The sequence below is a fragment of the Haemaphysalis longicornis genome, unplaced genomic scaffold (genome assembly GCF_048455015.1).
Source record: "Haemaphysalis longicornis isolate Haplotype H1 unplaced genomic scaffold, Haemaphysalis longicornis Haplotype H1 scaffold_4, whole genome shotgun sequence".
Taxonomy (NCBI): Eukaryota; Metazoa; Arthropoda; class Arachnida; order Ixodida; family Ixodidae; genus Haemaphysalis; species Haemaphysalis longicornis.
Genome location: NW_027526361.1, coordinates 54898685 through 54918577, shown reverse-complemented (window position 1 = coordinate 54918577; position 19893 = coordinate 54898685). Strand labels below are relative to the sequence as shown.

The following is a 19893-nucleotide window of genomic DNA, read 5'->3' as shown; positions in this document are numbered from 1 at the left end:
CTGTGCCCTCGAGGAAAGTTTCGGTTCGGTCTACCGCCTCCTGGAGACTCGATTCCACCTCCCCTTCGCTGTATCCGGTACACCAGATGGTGATGTCGTCTGCATATATCGTATGATTAACTCTCTCGATTCCCGAAAGTGATACCGACAGTTGCCTCGTAGCCAGATTGAACAATAAGGGCGAGATCACGGCTCCCTGGGGCGTCCCTCTGGGCCCGAACGAGTTATCTTCCATTTTGTGTTCTCCTACCTTTACCGTAGCTTTGCGATCCTCCAGGAACGACCTGACGTAGCCGTGAAAGGCCTGGCCTAGGTTGAGACCCGAAATGGATTCTAGAATGTGTCTGCGATATGTTGTCGAAAGCCTTCTCCAAGTCGAGCCCAAGAATGCCCCGCACGTCCCTCGTACCGTTGTCTGTGATTTGGCTCTTGGTGAGTTTCATTGCATCTTGTGTTGAGAGGCCTGGTTTGAAGCCGACCATGTTATAGGGCAGGAGACCATTCTGTTCTACGTGCTTGGCTATGCGATTGTTAATTACGAGCTCTGCTACCTTCCCGACACAAGACGTGAGGGAAATCGGTCTCAGATTGGACAAGTTGAGAGGTTTGCCAGGTTTGGGATTTAGTATTACCAGGGCTACTTTCCAATCCCGGGGAACTTCGCCCGTCTGCCAGGCCTTGTTGATTTGTTCTGTGAGCCATTGTATGGGGTCGTCTTCTAAGTTCCTGAGAGCCTTATTTGTGATGTGGTTGGGCCCCGGCGCAGACCTGGCATTGAGATATTGTGAGGCCTCCCTGACTTCGTAGGTTTTGAAAGGCCAACGGGAAGTAGCTGCAGGCCAGCTTATCCAGGATTTTCGGCATGTCTTCTTTTAGTGTGGCCCCGTGCACGATTTTCTCCAGCACGTTCCTTTGGTTGGACCTAGTATTGGTTTCGTCTAGCAGGTGCTTGAGAATATTCCACTAGCACCCACCTTCATTTGTCCATCTACGTCGTCTACGGAGTTCATACCTCGTCCCACTGCTGTTTGCTTAATAACCGACAGTGATCCTCTATGGCCTTGTTGGCCACCGCAATCTTTTTTTCTAAACCGTCGATTGAGCTTTTGCGTTTTCCATCTATTGGTTAGCGATTCCTTTGCTTCAAGAAGGTGCGCCAGCCGACTATCCATCCTTTCGTCCTCGAGGTCGGTGTGGACCTTCTTGGTCACCGCCTTAATATCTTCCCTGATGTGTTGCGTCCACTCCTCCAGATTAGTTATCTTGCCCTGCTGCTCATGCTGGGAGCGCTCTTTCCTGATTTTTCTAAAGGCATCCCAGTCAGTGACTACGAATTCCCTGGGAGTCTTACATCCTACCTCTAGAGTTGTGGCCAGGATGTTACGGTCACTTCCCAGATTCTCTCTGAGATTTGTCAAGGATGCAGAAGTGAAGACCCTGACGAACACAAGTCGGGAGCAGTATCCCTCGTACATGAATTTCCAGTCCTAGTAGGAAATGCCGGATCCGTCAGATGCAGGAGGTTGTGGTTGGTTGTGACCTGCCACAAGTCTACCCCTTTGTGGATGGACTGGAGGTAGCCCCACGCTTGGTGCAGGGCGTTGAAGTCTCGTGCCACCAAGAGCGGACTCGACCTGGCCAGACTGACTGCCGTATTTATGATGGTGGTGAACCTCTGTTTATGGTCACTGGGTGAGCTGTACATGTTAAGAACGAAAATGCTGTTTTTAAGATACCGTCCAGGTATTATTTCAATGAGCGAGTGCTCAACCTTATATTATTCGTCGCCGATGTCGTGTACTATGTATGAAAGGGAGGTGATTTGCCACCAGGATACTGATGCCTCTTTTCCCCTCGCCCAGACAAGTGTCAGCTTTCTAACCCGAAACCTTGTCTGTCAGAATTTCCTGAACCAAAATAATTTGGGGCTTCTTCGATGTGGATCGAACAAACTGATTGAGGACATCATTTTTTCGGGTGAAGCCTCCACAGTTTCATTGCTAGACTTCTATGTTATTGTGTTGGACCGCCATGTTGAATTTTATTAACGACTGCCTGTTGCCCTTAGAGCGTGTACCAGTTCGAACCTGCCGTGTCTATCCTGTCGCACCTGGCCACGAGGGTTTGAATAGATTCCACGACTTTGTCTAAAACGACTCGCATTTCGCCCGTCGCCTTCTCGGTCTTTTCAAAACGACTATCCGTCGCGGTTTCCAATTTTTCAATCCGGCCGGAAAGGACGTCCTTCGGCTGCCCGCCCGTCTGAGAGAGTGTTCTCCTTTTGGACTGAACGCAAGGCATCGACTCTGCTACCGGAACGAATTCCATGGGAACCTCGACCACAGGGGGAGGCGGCTGCTCAGGATGACTGTCGCCCTTCCCTATTGTCCTTCGATCTGTCTTAAGTGCTGCGACCTCGGCCCTGAGCTGTTCGAGAGCACGTCTCAGTAATGCGTTTTCTTTTTCTAGTTGTGCGATCCTGTCATGCTCTGGAGATACACCCCCCGTTACCTTTCTCGGTGGTGGTGGCGGTGAGTCCCTCACTCGATCAGCCCAGCTGGTGCCCTGGCTGCTACTGGCTGGCACCTGGATGCGAACAGCAGGAGGTCCCTTGGAGCGAGAGCGAGACCACCCCCTGGAGCCGTGTCTGGTCCTCGAAGGGTTGCGCCCCTTGAGGACGAGCGCTCTTTCGAGCGTCCTCTGGATCCGTTACCGGCGCCGCCTCGATCACGTGAACGGCTCCGTGACGTATGTCCGCTGAAGGTGTTGCTGCCGCCGTCGCCGCGCTTGCCGATAATTATTAAATGCAGAGCATTTTAGTAACTCACGATGTCACCCGCGTTGGCGTCCGTAGTCCGCGTCCGCATCGCTCCCACTACACTATATAAATACTTGCCGGTGCCAGGTTTCGATCCTAGGACTCTGCGGGCGGAACGCAAGGTGCACGGTACTCTACCAACTGAGCCACAAAGCCGACACAGAACGGAAGGGTACGAACGTGCCTTGACTCATTCAACCGTCGGCCAGAGGTGCGCCCTCTCCCCCGCGTCCTCCTCGCCTTCTCTCCGCTCGCAACGCCCTCTCTCGCCGCGTTCGGTTCGGGCGCACAACAGGTGGGGACGTGCGCAACACCCTCTCTCGCCGCGTTAGGTTCGCGCGCAAGAACAGGTGGGGCGCTCGCATCGCGCTCTCTCGCCGCGGTCGGTTCGCGCTTATGTCGTTCGCGCGCGCTGCGGTCGCTAACATCTGTGGCGTGATCGTGACGTCAGCATCACGCGTTCGCGTGGTGGCGATTTCGGCGCTATAACACTCTCTCGCGAGGGGCATTGGATTGGATTCGATTGGATTGGCTTGGATTGGCTTGGATTGGATTGGATTAAAGTGGATTGTGTTGGATTGTGTTGCGTCATAGCCGCTCCACGTTGCGTCATAGCCGCGGCAGGGGGTTCACGGCACGTTTCACCATCGACTTCAGCGACAATGTCTACGCTGGGAGACAACAATTACAACAACAACAACCAATACGTAATCCATACGACTTGCAGGCGCGCCCCCCCGCAGAAATGCTCTGCATTTGATCGTGCCCCTCGCGAGGGGGATGTTTCTTTTCTTTGAAGTGGTTCAATGATGAATCTTCACGAGACAAATGCTCTAAAAAATGCATTTAATCGTGCTCATTTCCTTACGCGCTTCCATTCCTTGCTAGCGCGATTGGGAAGCATCAGGGCTCATTAAACGCCATTCCGGCTGCAAAACTAAGCTGCCGAAATTTACCCGCCACAAATCGCAAATGGAGCTTTCAGATCACCCGCGACATTTTTTTATCGCAAGCCCCGCACCAACAACAACAGGTCCCCCTGCAGTCATTGACTTCGGGACCTCCTCCTGTATATACCCTTTGTATGTTTTTTTTTTTTTTTGTGATAAATAAACCACCACCATCGAATCGATGCGTAAACAAGCGGCTTCGGTCATTCTTTCCTCCATGGACTACGGTGCATGCTCTCACCAGGGCGATCAGCCATTTCGCAATTTGAGTTGGGGAAGACGAACAGAGCAGTCAGAACGATATGTGGAGTGCGGCGTCATAGCGAAGCATCGTATGTTTATTTCCACTCAATTCCTCTGTTTAGTGGTCAATGGGGGAGGCCTTCGTCCTTCAGTGGACCCAAATAGGCTGTTGTTGATGATGATGATTATTATTATGAATTACGTCTCAGCACGTATAGTAATATACTTTAATTACTTACAGAAAGTCATTTAATTTGCCATCTATGATTGATGCTGGGAGTACTCGCCGATGCACAAGCAAAGGCACGCGGCGAACCCCCAGAAGTGTTTCAAGACACGTTTTTAGACACGAGAAATCATTGAGAGGAGAAATGTGTTCCGCGGTATTGGCCCACGTTGCTTCCGGACTGCTTATCTTGCATTGCAGAAGTTTGATGCAGCACCACAGACGTGACACGTTGGACAACAGGTGGCGGGCCACTCATCCACAATAGGCTGTGCCACACAGCTTGCTAGTAGGAACTACAGCAGCGTTGGCGCAAGCCATGGCTGCTGGTTGACACTAAGCTTAACTGGTCAAAGCATCCTCAAATGCATACAAGATCGCAAAGACAACAGCACGACGCAAGCTCGCCGACATGCTGGTGACGCTGGTGAACGTGAATGTAGTGCCAATGCAGAGATAGCCAGGCGTAAAAATTCACTCCTTCAAAAGGCAGAGAGGGTTAAAATTCACCCCTTCAAAAGGCAGAGCAGAAGTAACGCTGTTATTTTCTTCCGCTCCACTTGGTACCCCCCCCCCCCCCCCCCCCGCTTTGTTATAAAAAAAAGTCACCTGCCTTGGGGATAGGGAGGGGGAGAGTTCTGCGGCAGCGGCTTTCCGTTGTTGTAGAGCCTATTCGCGTTTCTGTGTCGAGTTGAAAGTTGAGGTGGCGAGGTTGCTTCATCTAAAATTTTAAATAAATTTTTGAACAATTAAGGAAGAGTGGAAGTTCACACTTCTCAGCGATATCAAGACGTTAAACTGGCTCAGTTACTAGAGGTCTGCGAATACTCGAAACTTTGAATACTTCACGAATGGTATTTGCTATCCGATTCGATTCACGTGTAGTTTTGCAGTTAGCAGTATTCGAAGTTTTGAAATATTCAATATTCACAAATAAGTCATCTTTCAGTGACTGGTTTACTCCTCATGTAAAGCCTTTGACCGGGACCTTTGAGGTGTAATTTAAAAAAAATTTAATGAGGAGGATTGAATCACGAATGATTGTCCAATCCCTCCGTGGGCAAGTGTCATGGACAATTGGAGAAGCGAACGGAATGTGAACTACCACCACCAAATTCGCGCGTAGGTATGCGCTGCTTTAATGCGCGGCTGCACTGTGGTTTAATTAAACACCATTGGAAAATAAATAGATAAATAGATGATGATGATGATGATGATGATTTCTATTGGTTTCCCCTTTGAAGCGGGGTGATGACATGTCATCTTACCAAAAAGTACTAATATAACCATGTTTTACACTCTTGATATAATACTAGCGCTGCTTAGGGCAGGCACTAAAGTTTATTAGGCTCGAAATACTTTCTTTTCCCTGTTACAGGTGGTAACTGTCCTAGGCAATATTCCCCTGTCTGCTTTTCGTCCACCAGCATTCTAATCTTCTTTTCGTCCCCTCGACAGCATTGAAGTTAACTTCCTCTCTGATACCCTTAAATCCTAGGGCTTCTGAAAGCCCAATATTCCCTTCATGTAGATTTGGATGGATACCCTCACATTCTAACACTATGTGCCGCATAGTTTCTGTTTCTTTTCCGCAGACCACACATACCCCATCATTTTGTGAATACTTCCTCACAAAACTCTTAGTTCGCAGGCAACCTGCTCTAGCCTCAAAAAGCAAAGCACTGCCCTGGGAATTATCATAGAAATTTTCCTTTCTGATGTTCATCTTCTCAGCCCTGTACATCTCTAACGACGTTTTAGCTTCCATTTATTCGTTTCAATCTGCCTTGCCTCTTTTTTGGTTACCTTGGCTGTTTTGGATTCCCCACTGTTCTTTCCGTATTTCATCGTTAGCCTTCTCGTCTTTCTTAACCACTGCGTGTCCACGCTTTTCAAGTATAGGTACCTAAAAAACTTAACTGCCCACCTTCGTTGATCCATTGCCCTCAACCTCATCTCAAAGCATATTTTACTCTGAGCTTCTCTAACTTCAAACGACGCCCAGCCCATATCTCCCTGAACTGCTTCGTTAGTTGTTTTTCCATGCGCGTCTAAGGCCAAACGTCCTACCGTTCTCTGGTTTACTTCAAGGCCTGATAGAACGTCTGATTTTAAGCAGAGTACAGCATTCGCAAACGTGAGACCCGGAACCATTACTCCTTTCCACATTCCTCTTACTACTTCATATTTGTTTACCCCCACAGAGCTCTGTGCTTCATTATAACTGCGTTTCGCTTTCCCTTAACCTTAAGTTGCTCCTCGTGAGTACTTAAGTAGTTATCCCCTTCGTTTATCCACACTCCCAAATATTTATATTCCTTCACTCTAGGTAATTCGCTTTGCTGGATAGACACTACGTCGGTGGTAGCGTCATTGAAAACCATTATTCCTGATTTTTCTGCACTGAAATTTAACCCGAGGTCAGTGGCTTCCTGGCTGCAAATACTTATTAGCCGCTGCATATCGGTTTGGTTATCAGCTAAAAGAACAATGTCGTCTGCGTATAACATTCCCGGAATATGCTGTTGTACCACTTCGCCTTGCAGCATATGGGTTAGGCTAAACCCTACTTGACTTTCTTCCAGTTTCTTTTCTAACCCTGCCATGTAAAGCATGATCATTATTGAATTTATTGTAAACAAGGAAAGGAAAGACCATAAATTCATTCATTCATAGACGTGGTCTGCATAACGTGAGGGACCCAGGTTAGACCCCGCCCACTGGAAGCGTTTCTATCATTATCATCATCATTATCACGTTTTGCAGAGTGCAGAGCAGGTTTTTCTGCAAGGGGTTTGGTTACGCCATCACCGCTATCAGTGAGACCAAGAAAGCTTCGCTTTAAAAAAGGCCCGTTGCTAGACATGCTTGGCTAGTACGACCAGTTTACCTTACTGCGAGCATTGCCAACCAGTAATAACTCTTGATTTCGAACTCAGGCTTCTGAGTTGACAGGTAGCGTTGTTTTGGCTTATAAACTTACGGAAGAAGGGTTCCCTTTCAGCTTACACCAGAGCACACTTGTGTCACCCGAGGCTTACGTGTTAGGCTCTCTCGCACAGCTGTGGCGTCGTGCAGAAACGCCAACCCGCAGGAGCACGTCGTGCGGTGAAGCTTGAACGTTTGCGTGCCGTGCGGCAGAGCCCACTTTTATTGCTCTACCTGGGTCCCTCACGTTATGCAGACCACGTCTATCCGGTTGCGCCATTCGGGTCGCTCAGCATTATGGGTTCGTTGCGCGGGCGTTGGCTTTGGACTTTGGCTGAGATGAAGCGGAGAATGGGTTGTAAATGACGATAGCCTAACGACGACGATGGGTAGGGAGGGCGGAGGAAGGGGGGGGGGGGGGGGGGGGGCTCTGTTGTTATATATTACTAGAGCAACTAGAGGGCAGTCGGATATAGTTCCTGTGTTCACGGCCTGTTGAGGAGCCCACATTTCTTCGTGGCAATGAAAGCCAATTTTCAAGTTCTACCGGTGCGGGAGGCGCAGGATATATATGCATTGTGCACTAATGCGTTCGCATTCATTATAACACAAGAAGTGCCTCGGCGTACTCGTAGCTTTTGCACTTACGCTGGAACTCGCAGGAAGCCTCTGTTTGTGCCAGAGTTCTTTCATTTCAAAGCTCCCCACGTAATGTCAGCCATAAAAGCCCACCCATAGAACAGGCCGGATTGCATAGCTTTTTTTGGGTGGCTTAAGGTCCATGAATTAAAAATTAGTAGTAATAAATGCGGAGGAATGGTAGAAGAAGTGCGAATTGACCAGCCGTCTGGGTAGAAAGTTGAACTAGGAAACAATAAGCTAACAAATAATTTGGCTCAATCACCGAACAATATTTAAATGTTGAAAATAATAAAAATAACCCGCCTTGTTTTGAAAAACAAAATAAGAAAAGCTGTGGAGGTTGGGGGAGGGGGGGGGGGGGGGTGCGAATACACGTCGGCGTGTTGGAATCGCATTCCATGAAGGTCCTCAAAAAGGAGTGTGGTGGAGCGTTGATTGCGCGAGATGCATTGTTTACCGGCGATAAACGGATAAACTGTTCCTCCTGACGGCAAACGAGTGAATGTTATTGTCGCAGCGAACTTCGTCGGGTCACCGAGAGGTGCCTCCACTGATCCACTTTGTGGGATCCAGACGCCATTCGCGTTTACATTCAGTGTAGCGTGAACTACACCTGTTTTCTTCCGTGTATGTGTTTGCTTCCTCATTTTAATCTTGCTCCGGGCCACGCAGGAAAAAACGAAGAATGCTTGATTGACTGTGGGGTTTAACGCGTCGACGGTACGCAGGCGATGAGGCGCGCCGCAGTGGAGGGCTCCTTATTAATTTCGACCACCCAGGGATCTTTAACGTGCGCCGAAATCTCGTAAACACGGGCGTTTTTGTTTTTCGCCTCCATCTGAAAAGCGGCCGCCGCGGCCGGGAATCGAATCCGCGACCTCGTGCTCAGCAGCACAACAGCTTCTTCCTCTGCATTCGAGATGGCTGCTCAGCAGAGGCTCCAGCGTACAGGCCTTAGGCCGTCTGTTTTAAAAACCAGCGTTGTTGTTGTGACCGTGACGGAACGGAAGTAGAACATGTGCAGATCAGCCAGACAGCGCTCTGATTCTGGTGAAGCTTTGTCCGGGAGTGTTGCTATAGTGTGCCCGTCGAAGTAATTCGCGCCAAGACAAAGAAACAGAAGCGAAGAAACAGACTAAAACACGATGTGGCACACCATCATCATCATTAAGTGGGTAAAATATATCTGGTAAGTATCGCTGGTGGAAGCCATAACGCCTTCACCTTTAAAGCCCGTAAGCACAGACGCGAGGACAATCCCTGCTAATTACCGGCGACGCGCCGGCCATCAGTTTCCGTCCACCCAGGTATTTTTGTTCGAATCTTTTATTTGAGAAAGCTGGATTTGCTACAGCTGCGGCAAAACAGAAAAAACTTAGCTGTTCGACTACCTGGCGTTACTCGACTGACCGTTGTATTGAACTGAAAATCTAGTTATACGGGAATATACCGGAATGTATAGGGTTTAACGAAATATATAGAAGCGGCGCTGACCAACGGCGTTTATTAATTAAGCAAAATGTTCTATTGTAATTAATTAGCCATCATGCGTTGTGTTTAACTTGCTACATCGCACCGGATGGTGGCGAACAAAAGAAGTGTTCTTTTTTTTTTTTTTTTTTTTCAGTCAGCGTAAGTGCTGTAGCACCGACATCTGCGGGTAAGGAGATGCGGCGAGATGTTTTCGGAAATGTATAGTAAATCTCCTTCAGTTGTCGGTGAGATATAGTTTCGACTTTCACGTTTTCTTTTTTTCGCTAAGCGTTCTTCCTTCATCCCTTCCTTTACAGCTTATCTTTCTCAAAAGTATATGCAGGCAAACGACGAGTTTCATAACGGTTAATACACTTCGACTCTGTTTAGCGCAATAAATTATACGCACCTTTTCGATACATATACCTTTGCGTTTAATATACGGTGTGCTTGTCGTGGCAGAACGCAGTGAAGTCGCCAGCAGATGCTAGTTTTGATGTCGGTGGATGAAAAATACAAATCCAAGTGATTTCTATGTCCTGCAAAACGACTAAACAGCACAGCGTGAATAACACGGACGACAATGGACAGCTGTGGTGCACAAGGGGTCGACTTCGGGTATTGAATCTGTCTAGTTTTTTTTTTAGTTAGTTTTTGTCTGTCTGTTTGGTTTTGTTTGTTTGATTGTCTGATTGTTTGTTTGTACAGGAACCTATATCGTCGTCGCAGGCATTATTGTAGGAGTGGGGAGGGTGGAATACTATTCAGTCGATATTTGACAAAAACTTTTGAAGATGGACTATGGTCGGAACAAAAAACCTAGTTTACACTGTCAGAAATATTGCCTTACATTGTAAACAGAAAAAAAAGCTCTTGGTACTAAGGCAGGGGAAAAAAAGCAACTGTGAATACGGAACACATCAGAGACCGTACACTAAATGTTATATTTTAACAAAAGAGATTGTGGAAATTTTCAACGAAAAATGAAGCAGGCGCGGGGAATTCTTCATCTGGCAGGCTGTTCTACTCATGCGTGGTCCTTGGAAAAAAAAGCACAGTTGAATATGTTGATCCTGAACGGCTTATATATGGATGAAATTTTAAAGAATGTTATGCACGCAGGTACGTATAAGTACGTTTATTTATATATTTTTCTTGTGGGTGTCCATTCTGTCCGTAAATATGCTATACAGTTAAACCTGGATATAATGAAGTTGACAAAAATTCGCATTTTTTCGTTACATCCAGGTTTTCGTTACGTGCACGTTTCGAGTTAAAGCTCGCGGGAATGAAGCAGAAACGAAACCAATATGCCAGGCATCAGTGATGCTGAACTCACCCTCGCTCAAGGATATATTTCACACTGAAAAACTGCGTGATTTGCGCTTGCTGCTACTATACTAGGCGGCCCCCGAATTCACAATGGTAACAAATTATCACTTTGCTTTTTGATACTTTTGGCATGCGTTAACGCGCTTCAAGGCTGAAAGGGCGCCTTTTCGCGAACTTCATGCTCTTTTGTGGAGTGAAAATTGTTGAAGGGATGCTAGCTGGGACAGTATGCCGGGCGGGGACGATCTTCTTTCTCGCCGGTGGAGATGGCATTTAAAATTGCGAGCTTGTCTTGAAAAAGACAAATCTTTTCGTATTCAGGCAGCATAAATCATCCACGAACCCATACCACAGATATCTGGGGGCACACGCGAATACACGCCGACGGGCAGGCCTACAGCACTTAACCGACACCGCATGCACTCACGCGTGGAAACGCGCGAGAGATTGCGGTGTCGCTAAATTAGTGCATTTCGCCAGACGATTTTTCAGAAAAATGACAAGAAACCTTGACTCATCAGTGTAGCGAATTCGTTACATCCAGGTTAACCGTCGCAACTCCGTTATATAGAGGTCGCTGACACAATGAAGGTGGAAATGGGAAATTGAAAAACTTCGTTAAATCCAGGAAGTCGTTACATGGAGGTTCGTTTAAGTGTAAAACAGTTGAACCACAGCGCAAGCGACAAGACATGTAGGACACACGAAGCGCTATCCTCTTCCCTTCGTACGTCCTCTTGCTGTCTTGTCGCTTGCGCTGTGGTTCAACGTGCATCGCCAACTCGCCCAAGTTTTCACGTCACTATAAAACAGGGACCGCCTTTGTTGTTTTATCTGGTCTGCCAGCAGAGAACGTTGGAATATTGTACGAGTGTCTGCTAATTGCCTGTCACCAAATGTGCTGTCCCCGTCGGGGTGCGTTCTAACGCTTCTAGATTCGATTTTGTAGTCGGGTCCCAAGCGCCGCAGCCGTGGCGCACATTCAACATGTATAGTGCTTCTTTCGGTTTAATTGGTGCCTACCTAAAATTGCGCCTCAAAATTTAAGCACGCCGCAAGCCGTTGTTGTCAAGTAATGATTACGAGCGTTCCAGGAAAAGAACAAGAGGCGGATCGAGAGATACTATTTGAAAAAGCAAGGGGTGCTTTGGAGCCTGGCATTACGTTGTTGTAGTATAGTGGACTCGGCTCTGGTATACCCCTGAGCATTGGCGGATCCAGAGGGGGGGTCCAGGTGTTCTGAGCCCCCCCCCGCTTAATTATTTGTCGTATTTCTGGTTTTTCAAAATTTCGGTGACCATCCTCCTCGTCCTCCTTGTTATCACCATCATCATCGACATCAACACTAATAAAAACTGACCCCCTCCCCCCTCAGAAAAAAAAAAACAGGATCCGCCCCTGCCCCTGAGGGAAATGCATGCATGGTCTGTGGCTTCGACCGGCTGCCATGTGCTGCTCATGTGCTGTTTGCACGATTGTTTCTTCTCTGCAGTTGCCTGCTAGCTGTCTCAATTCACAGACCCCGGCTGCTCATGGCACAATCCGATATATATATATATATATATATATATATATATGTGTGTGTGTGTGTGTGTGTGTGTGTGTATATACATATATATATATATTTTTTTTTGCTTCGTCTAATGGGCCTGGAAAATTAAGAACTCCTGCCGGTTGCACGGGAAATCCAGCTCACGCAGCAGACTACCCAGTTTTCTAGGAACTCGTATGGCCTTCTGGCAGCCTGGCATTTTGGTTTTGGTTATCTTTGAACACAGCTGTAGAGCCTGTAGCATTTGGGATGACTCAGAAAACTTGTGCGCGTGGCAACCTTGTTGGTATCGAACATAAGTTGGCTGTTTTTTTACTTCGTACTTCTTTCTCTTGGCGTCTGTGGCGTTTGGAGATGCGACACAGATATATCAATCAATGGAGCCACATGCTGTACCCTTCTTTTTTGCCATTGCGTGATTGGGACTAACGCTAGGCTTACATCAAGCGGGCACGTACCCGTATCTCCCCCTCTCGCTGAGCCGCCAGCAGTTCGGCTGTTTAACAATGACGTCGTATCCATGGAGGCCTCACGACGCTTCGCAGTCAATCAGGACGTCAGGCCTACGCATACCCTCGTCCAATCGTCCAAAGTCCGTGGGAATTTAGGTACATGTCCCTTCCCTCCTGCGACATACAACGGCAAAGTCGGCTTTTTCGCTTAATTGGTGACTTAATTCTATCGAATGAACGTTTAGTGTGATTAGAGCCCGTTGCCCTTGTAGGCAACAGCGTCCGCCAGTTATGCATGGTGCGTCATCCAAAGCTAACCGTGTTAACGGTACTAAACAAGCGAAGCCGAGACATACCTATATAATTCATAAGTACCAGTTGGCTGCCGCCGAGTAAAATACCGCGCAATGACATTTCTCAAGACAAGATCAAGGAGTACGCGGGACTGACCCACTACAACCTCACATCACCGTAATAGCTACCAAAACCGAACGCGAAAGGAAATCTTTAAATACATCGCAGTCCGGTGTTTGTTTAGGACGTCATTTGACCTGGCCGTCCAGCGCCCGTTCCGAAACGCGCCAGTTATACGTTATACGTGGTAACTGGCGCTTGTTTAGCGTCGTCGTTTTATTATGTGGCCTCTAGTCAAGCTAACCATTGCCCCTGGGTAGTGGTTGGTTTGGTGTTATAGGCTGCACGAACTCTTTTGACTGAGGCGGCAGGTGTATATAATATCATCTGCTGGTATTTGCGAGAACGTCAAGGTTCGAGCCAAATGGTTAAACGCTGTCCTGCGCGCGACTGTGTTCCGAGCAGGAAAAGCTTGGTTTTCTTAGAACGGCACTCTTACGTGGTTTTAGAATGCATCTGTGCATCATTTCTTATCAATTCTATTGCTTCAAAACCATTTTTTGCAGTAGTTTATTATACAGAAGGGCGTCCTATGGTCTCTGACTGCATGCATAAGGCCTCCTTGATCAATTATCTTTTAAAAAAACACTACAAGTGCGTTAAAAAATTCCACGCTACAAAAAATGCGGCCTCCGAGCTCACGAGTAATAGGGGCGTAGGGCAGGCGTCTGTACTTCACACGCCCAAAATATAACGACTGCTTTTTTCCATCCTAGCTACCACACAGCTGGGCATTACGAGTACCGCGCACGCAGCAATTCTCATCTTCGCACAAGCAGTAATGAACCGTACACTCGAAGCATCCGCTTTGAAAGCGCCCTAGCAAACCCAGTAAAATCTTAAACAGTTACGTAACCGGTGCAGCTACCAAATATTAATCGTTCAGATTTAGGGGAAATCCCCAAGGTGGAGTAAGTTTCTGTAAAGGAAAGTTTGACATCCACCTAAATGCAGCCATACGGCTACAAAGGAAAGCTATACAGCTTTCTCGGAAACTTCGCAGTTGAAGAAAAATTCGTCCTGGTCCAGGAAAGCTGTATAGCTTTCCTTTGTAGCCATACGGCTGCATTTAGGTGGATGTCAAACTTTCCTTTACAGATACCAAATATGTGTGAAATAACTAAACGAAAAGGTTGCCGCATATCTGCTTGCTTCTCTGCAATTGTCGTAACATCCTCTCAGCCACGTAACACCCTCTTCTTTACACCCTCACGTTCTTCTGCGTCCCTCTCGCCCGTCCCACGACGAATGTAATGAAGGTTTGCTCACTCCAATTCAGTTTCCCCTATTCTCTCTGCTCGCTCACCATGTGTATGTAGCCCAAGAAATGCTACCGTTTTTTTTTTTAAACCTTCTCTAGAGTGCCATCCGACAGTATTATAAGCAGTCCACTATATCGACGTCCACCGGCGTTTTGTAACAAAATTGCCGCGTCTGGCAGTACATCCCTCTAGATAACGTAAAGGTAGGCAACCTAACTTAAACATAGCATAACGTGACCTAACGCACACAAAGAAATCATTTAAAACACCAAAACTAACCTAAGCCATAAAAATTAGAGTTCAATTTAAAGATGAAAAATAAAACGAGGCTAAGAGCCGGTCTAAAAAACCAACGTGCCTGGGATCAAGAAGCTAGGACGAACACTACGACGACAGACGCTTAAGTGAGGCTATAGCCTCATAGTCTTAACGAATGTCTTAACGAATGTCGTCTTAACATAGTCTTAAAGGAGCCATGAAGAGAAAACACAAGTTTGGTTCATTCAAAAGATTGTCTCGTTAGAATCATACTGACACCACTTTTAACGTAAACTTCGCTCAAATAAGCTACATAATTAGGAAAAACGGGAATGGTCATGCGACCCACCAGCTCATTTCCCGCAACAGAACCTATGTCGTCACATGAGCTAAGCTCTGCGATTGGCGGAGGCTGGCAGAAGCAGACGCAAATTAGGTAGAACTTACAAACTAGACGAACGAGCGATTTGCGCTTAAATTTAGGGCACATTCTTTACAAAGCAATAAGAATGATGGGACAAACAGTGGAAGTTACGAAAGCACATGTAAACATAGAAGTACTGATGCTTCTGCTGTTCGTACTGCGCACAGCATGCTTGGTTTCGCTGCACAGCACTACGGGGCTTGGGGTTGTCTCAGACGACACTGGCCGATTGACGCAAGCAACGGTGTCTTACGTGACCCCATTTGTCGAGCGAGCACTGTTTCAGGGAACGAATATTTTCTCCCAGAACAAAAACAAGCCAGGTTTAAATGCGGGCAAAAACAAACCAAACGCTTGCCACGGTATGGTGGCGCCATCTAGGTTACGGAACGTAAAGAAACGCGGGAACAAACCAACACCGCTGTACAGGGTGGAGACAACCTTTGAACGGTCCCGTGCCGCCGCAATTGGGCCAACGGGCTCAACGCGTTATTCTTTTCGTTTCCCACGAGACCTAGCAACGCGAAACAGACAATATGATTCAAACTTCTTCAGTAAACCGCGTTGCGGCGATAATTTTAGCGCGGTTTTGACACAATGACTTGCTTCGGCGGCGAGCGAGCAACCGAAAATGGCGGCGCCAGCGTATACGTGTCTCTACCCTGTACGGCGGATGCGTGAATGAAGGTACTCTAGGCTGCAGAGCGGTCGGTTCCAGTGATGTCACTTGGGAGCACGAAAACGCACGATTGAGCGGGAAAATCAAAATTTTAACCTAAATTGTTTAATTTCTCGGTGAATAAAGCACCGTTTGTATCCGGACAAGCGCTGGGGGCACTATAGAACACGAAATCTTTCGAATAAAACCAACTTGCATTTTCTCTTCATGGCTCCTTTAACGAATGTCGTCGGACGGCACTCTAGACGCTGCGTTTTAAAAAACAGTTTGCAGCACGACAGCTTTCGACGGGTGCATGACACGCCATTTGCATCGCGAGTGGGTGGCTTGCGATACGCTGCCCTTTCAAAAAATTTTTTACAGCGGGAATGTTGCGGCAGCATGTCTTCCTATACCACGCAGAATCGGCGGACTTTCTCCATATGTTCAACTGCAAGCTGTAGCGGAATGATCAATGTCATGTTTAGAGTTATAAATATTTTGACGCGAAAATCTGAACAACCAAGTGAAACCGCTTACCTCTCACACTGTTGTACTGCATACACAAGGCGAGGCAGTGAGCCGTCCGCGAGGGTATACATCGGAAGAAAACAGCAGCTCGAATTCTCACTGTTGTCATCTGCTTCTTCCGGTGAGTAGTCCGGGGATTGCTGTCATACACAAAAGTAAGCCATGTGCAAGCAACGACGGGCAACGTGAGCGGTAACGCCACGCCGCTGCTTGACGTAATTAGCTGCATGAGTCACTTGAAACGACGTGTTCGGAGTATCGTTCGGTTACTTTCGGCAGCTTGGCGCAGTTTCGGTATCGTTTTTTTTTGTTTTGTTTTTGTTTTTGTTTTTTAATACGAAGTTTTCCGTGTCTCGCCTGCGGTGGTTCGGAAAGAATGAACTGCAGAAAAGCCAACTTTACACAATATGCGTTTCCGAAAAGGGCACATGAATCACACACCGCATAAACAATGGGCTGTCTTTACATGCATACCGGGTTACATTGTGGTAGACGAACGCGGTTTGGCGTCATACGGTTGAGCGATGATGATGAAAAAAAACGTTCTCCGAAGTTTGGAGAGAGAGAGAGAGAGAGAGGGAAAACTTTATTTTGTACATTCTGGGTTACTGAGGTGTGGTGACCGACAGCTGCATCTTGCCGGTGACCTCGGCCGCTCGTTCCGTTAGATTCTTCTGAACCTGCAGGTCTGAGCTGCCCAGCGCCTCCTCCCAGTGCTCGCCAGTGGGTATTAAGGGAAAAGGGTCTTTGGGGCAATTCCACATAAGATGTGTGATGGTCTCGTGTGCACCACATGCAGGGCAATTGGGTGAGGGGTACACAGTAGGGTAAATTAAATTCAGCCTGGCTCGACATGGCAATGTGTTAGTTTGCATGAGGCGCCAGAGTCGCTCCTCGGCGTTAGTCAGTTCCGGGTGAGCAGGCGGGTATCGACGGCGGGTGAGGCGGTAATGCGCAGTGACATCGTGGAAGCTCAATAGGCTGTCGCGAGCCGACTGGGCTCCATGGAGGGAGACAAGAGTAGGTCCTGCTCGGATGGTAAGCTCTCGAGCTGCTGTGTGGACCGCTTCATTGCCCCCCAGCCCTGTGTGGGCAGGAGTCCAGATCAGCTCCACCTGGGAGGTTGGAGGATTTTGAAGGAGAATTTTGAGCGCCAGGGGAGAAATATTCCCCTTGGCAAAATTTTTGATGGCCGTTTTCGAATCAGAAATTATAATTGCCGGGGTCGGCCGATGTGATATAGCTAGCGCAATAGCCGCCTCTTCCGCCGATGACGCGTGGCGCGTACGTATGGTGAGAGAATTGAGGGGGGGTGCCATGGGTTCATATATAGCCGTCACTGCATATGCTTCGTGATGTCTGTAACTAGCAGCGTCTACATATACCGTATTTGGCCTGATGGGGTACTTTTTAGCCAATGCCCATGCACGCTGTTCTCTCCGCTTCTGATTGTGCACTGGGTGCATATTGCGCGGGAGTGGGCGCACACGTAGAAATCCATGAATTTCTTGGGGAATGGGGACACGCGCGTCACTTATTATTGGGGCTTTGATGCCTATCCTGTTCATAATGTGTCGGCCGGTAGGTGTTTCCGACAGGCGAGAGTACTGGCTAAGCAGGTGAGCTTCGATTAGCTCTTCCGCGGTATTATAGACGCCGAGCTGTTCCAGTCGGGCAGTGGAAGTACTTTGAGGTATCTGGAGAGCAGTTTTATAAATTTTCCGAATCAGACAATTGATTTTAGATAATTCACATGGAGAGGGATTAAGATATGGCAAGGAGTAAGTAATGCGGCTAATTACAAAAGCTTGAATTAGCTGTATTCGCTCGGCCTCTTTTAGCCCCTTGTTGCGGACAGTAATGCGGCGTATGAGGCCTATCGTTTGGTTGACCTGAGAAGTTAGTTGTGCTATGTAACGAGTGTTGGCTCGGTTACTCTGTATAGTGAGCCCTAGGATTTTTATGCTCGGTACTGACGGTACGTTTGTGTGGCTCATATGGATTTTTATTGAGGTGTTTGACGGAGAAGTTCGTTTCGCTGGAAGTACAAGAAGTTCGGACTTTTCTGGGGAGCATTCAAGGCCTGCCTTAGTGGCTTCTGCAATTACTATGTCAGCCCCGGTTTGAAGAACATCTTCTATTTGTGCGTCGCTGCCTCCCGACGTCCAAAGGGTTATGTCATCAGCATAAATACTATGCTGAAGATGAGGAATCCGAGCAAGCTGCTGAGGAAGATTGAGCAGGGCCAAGTTAAAAAGCAGGGGGGAGAGTACAGCCCCTTGAGGAGTGCCTATTGAAGGAAGGGGTATGGTGTCGGTTACAATATCCCCAATTTGTAGCACTGCAGTACGGGCGGTTAAGAAGTTCTTTACATAGTTGTACGTGCGTTGGCCTGGAGCTATTGATTCTAAATTTTGGAGTATGGTCGTATGGGATACTCGGTCGAAAGCTTTTTTGAGATCAAGTGCAAGAATGGCTGCCGCGTCCACTTTGGAGGGAGGTGTGATGACCTCGTGTTGTAGTTGTAGAAGTATGTCTTGGGTAGATAACCCATGCCGGAATCCTATCATAGTATGCGGAAATGCCCCGGTTCGATCAGTAGCCAGCTCATTTTTAGGTTGTAGCTAAACTCTCCAATAAATCATTATTCTCTCTCTATCTACTTCTCTGTCTATAACAGGCGCATAGATAGCACGTTGATCACGTCAACGCTGATCTGACCGAATCAGCACATTCAGGTAACCCAACACAAACTAAAAAAATTTAAAGCCGTTCCACTCAATGTGAAAGCTGTCGGAAGTGCAGAGCAGTGATCCGCCATAATAGGCTGTACCGCCGTTATCTGCTTACTGCTACTACCCCATGCAATTCAAATTTCCCGCCTTCGCAGTGCTCGCGCGCCCCCTGCCTGAAACTGCTCCAGCGGGAGCTCTGGGTTGGATTGGATTGGATTGACTTGGCTTGGATTGGTTTTGGATTCGATTGGATTGGATTGGGTTTTGATTGGGTTGGATTGGATTTGGATTTGGATTTGGATAGGATTTGGATTGGATTTGGATTTGATGATAAGCAGCGGTAAGCATGATAATCAGCTAATCCTGGACAACCAGAAGCTGAACCTTAGCTGACGCTACGTATATCCTGGCATAGCCGCTTGGCTTTCTAAGCCTCTGGGTTACGCCGCGGACGACAAGGCGTGCCTTGTCGTCCGTCTGTAGTTGCAAATGTCGACAAAATACGGTAGTCGACTGGCACCCCTGCAAGTAAATGCCTCCCTTCTCTTTCCGGCTTACCTTTCATGCAGTTCCTCTCCCGTTCGGTTACTCCCAAGATAACACGGTAGAGGTTTGCTCAAGTCAACTTAAATTTACCGCGTTCCACTGCTCCAAGTCGGGTGCCTTGATGCCAGCGCTGTCGTACGGCGGAGACGCGCGTAAATCGAGGCACCCTAGTATACGACGTATCCACGAGCGTGTTAAACGGAATGTGGAACCTATCTATTATAGTAGAACCTTTCGTTGCGGTTGCCGTTTGATTTCGTAAATGCCGCCAGGAGCTATGGTAGCGCTGGCAACAGCAGGCGACAGTTTCCTGCAGTTGATGTATTATTTCATTTGCTATCGCGAAAACCAAGCATTTATGAATGTTTTAATAACGGAACAGCGCAAATATCAATTATGTATTGATTTTCTGCCTCATATTTGCGCAAAGTCGTGTGCTTGCTCAGCAA

General features: G+C 47.6%; 1 protein-coding gene across 1 annotated transcript in view; it reads right to left on the bottom strand.

Annotated features, from left to right (window-relative positions):
• Positions 1 to 16249, bottom strand: part of Gabpi (zinc finger DHHC-type palmitoyltransferase GABPI) — a 39269-nt gene extending 23020 nt beyond the window's left edge. The window contains exon 1 of the mRNA XM_077706733.1: positions 16173 to 16249. Coding sequence (XP_077562859.1) covers positions 16173 to 16234 — 62 coding nt within the window. The 5' untranslated portion in view covers positions 16235 to 16249. The remainder of the gene's footprint in view (positions 1 to 16172) is intronic.
• Between the last annotated feature and the right edge of the window lie 3644 nt (positions 16250 to 19893).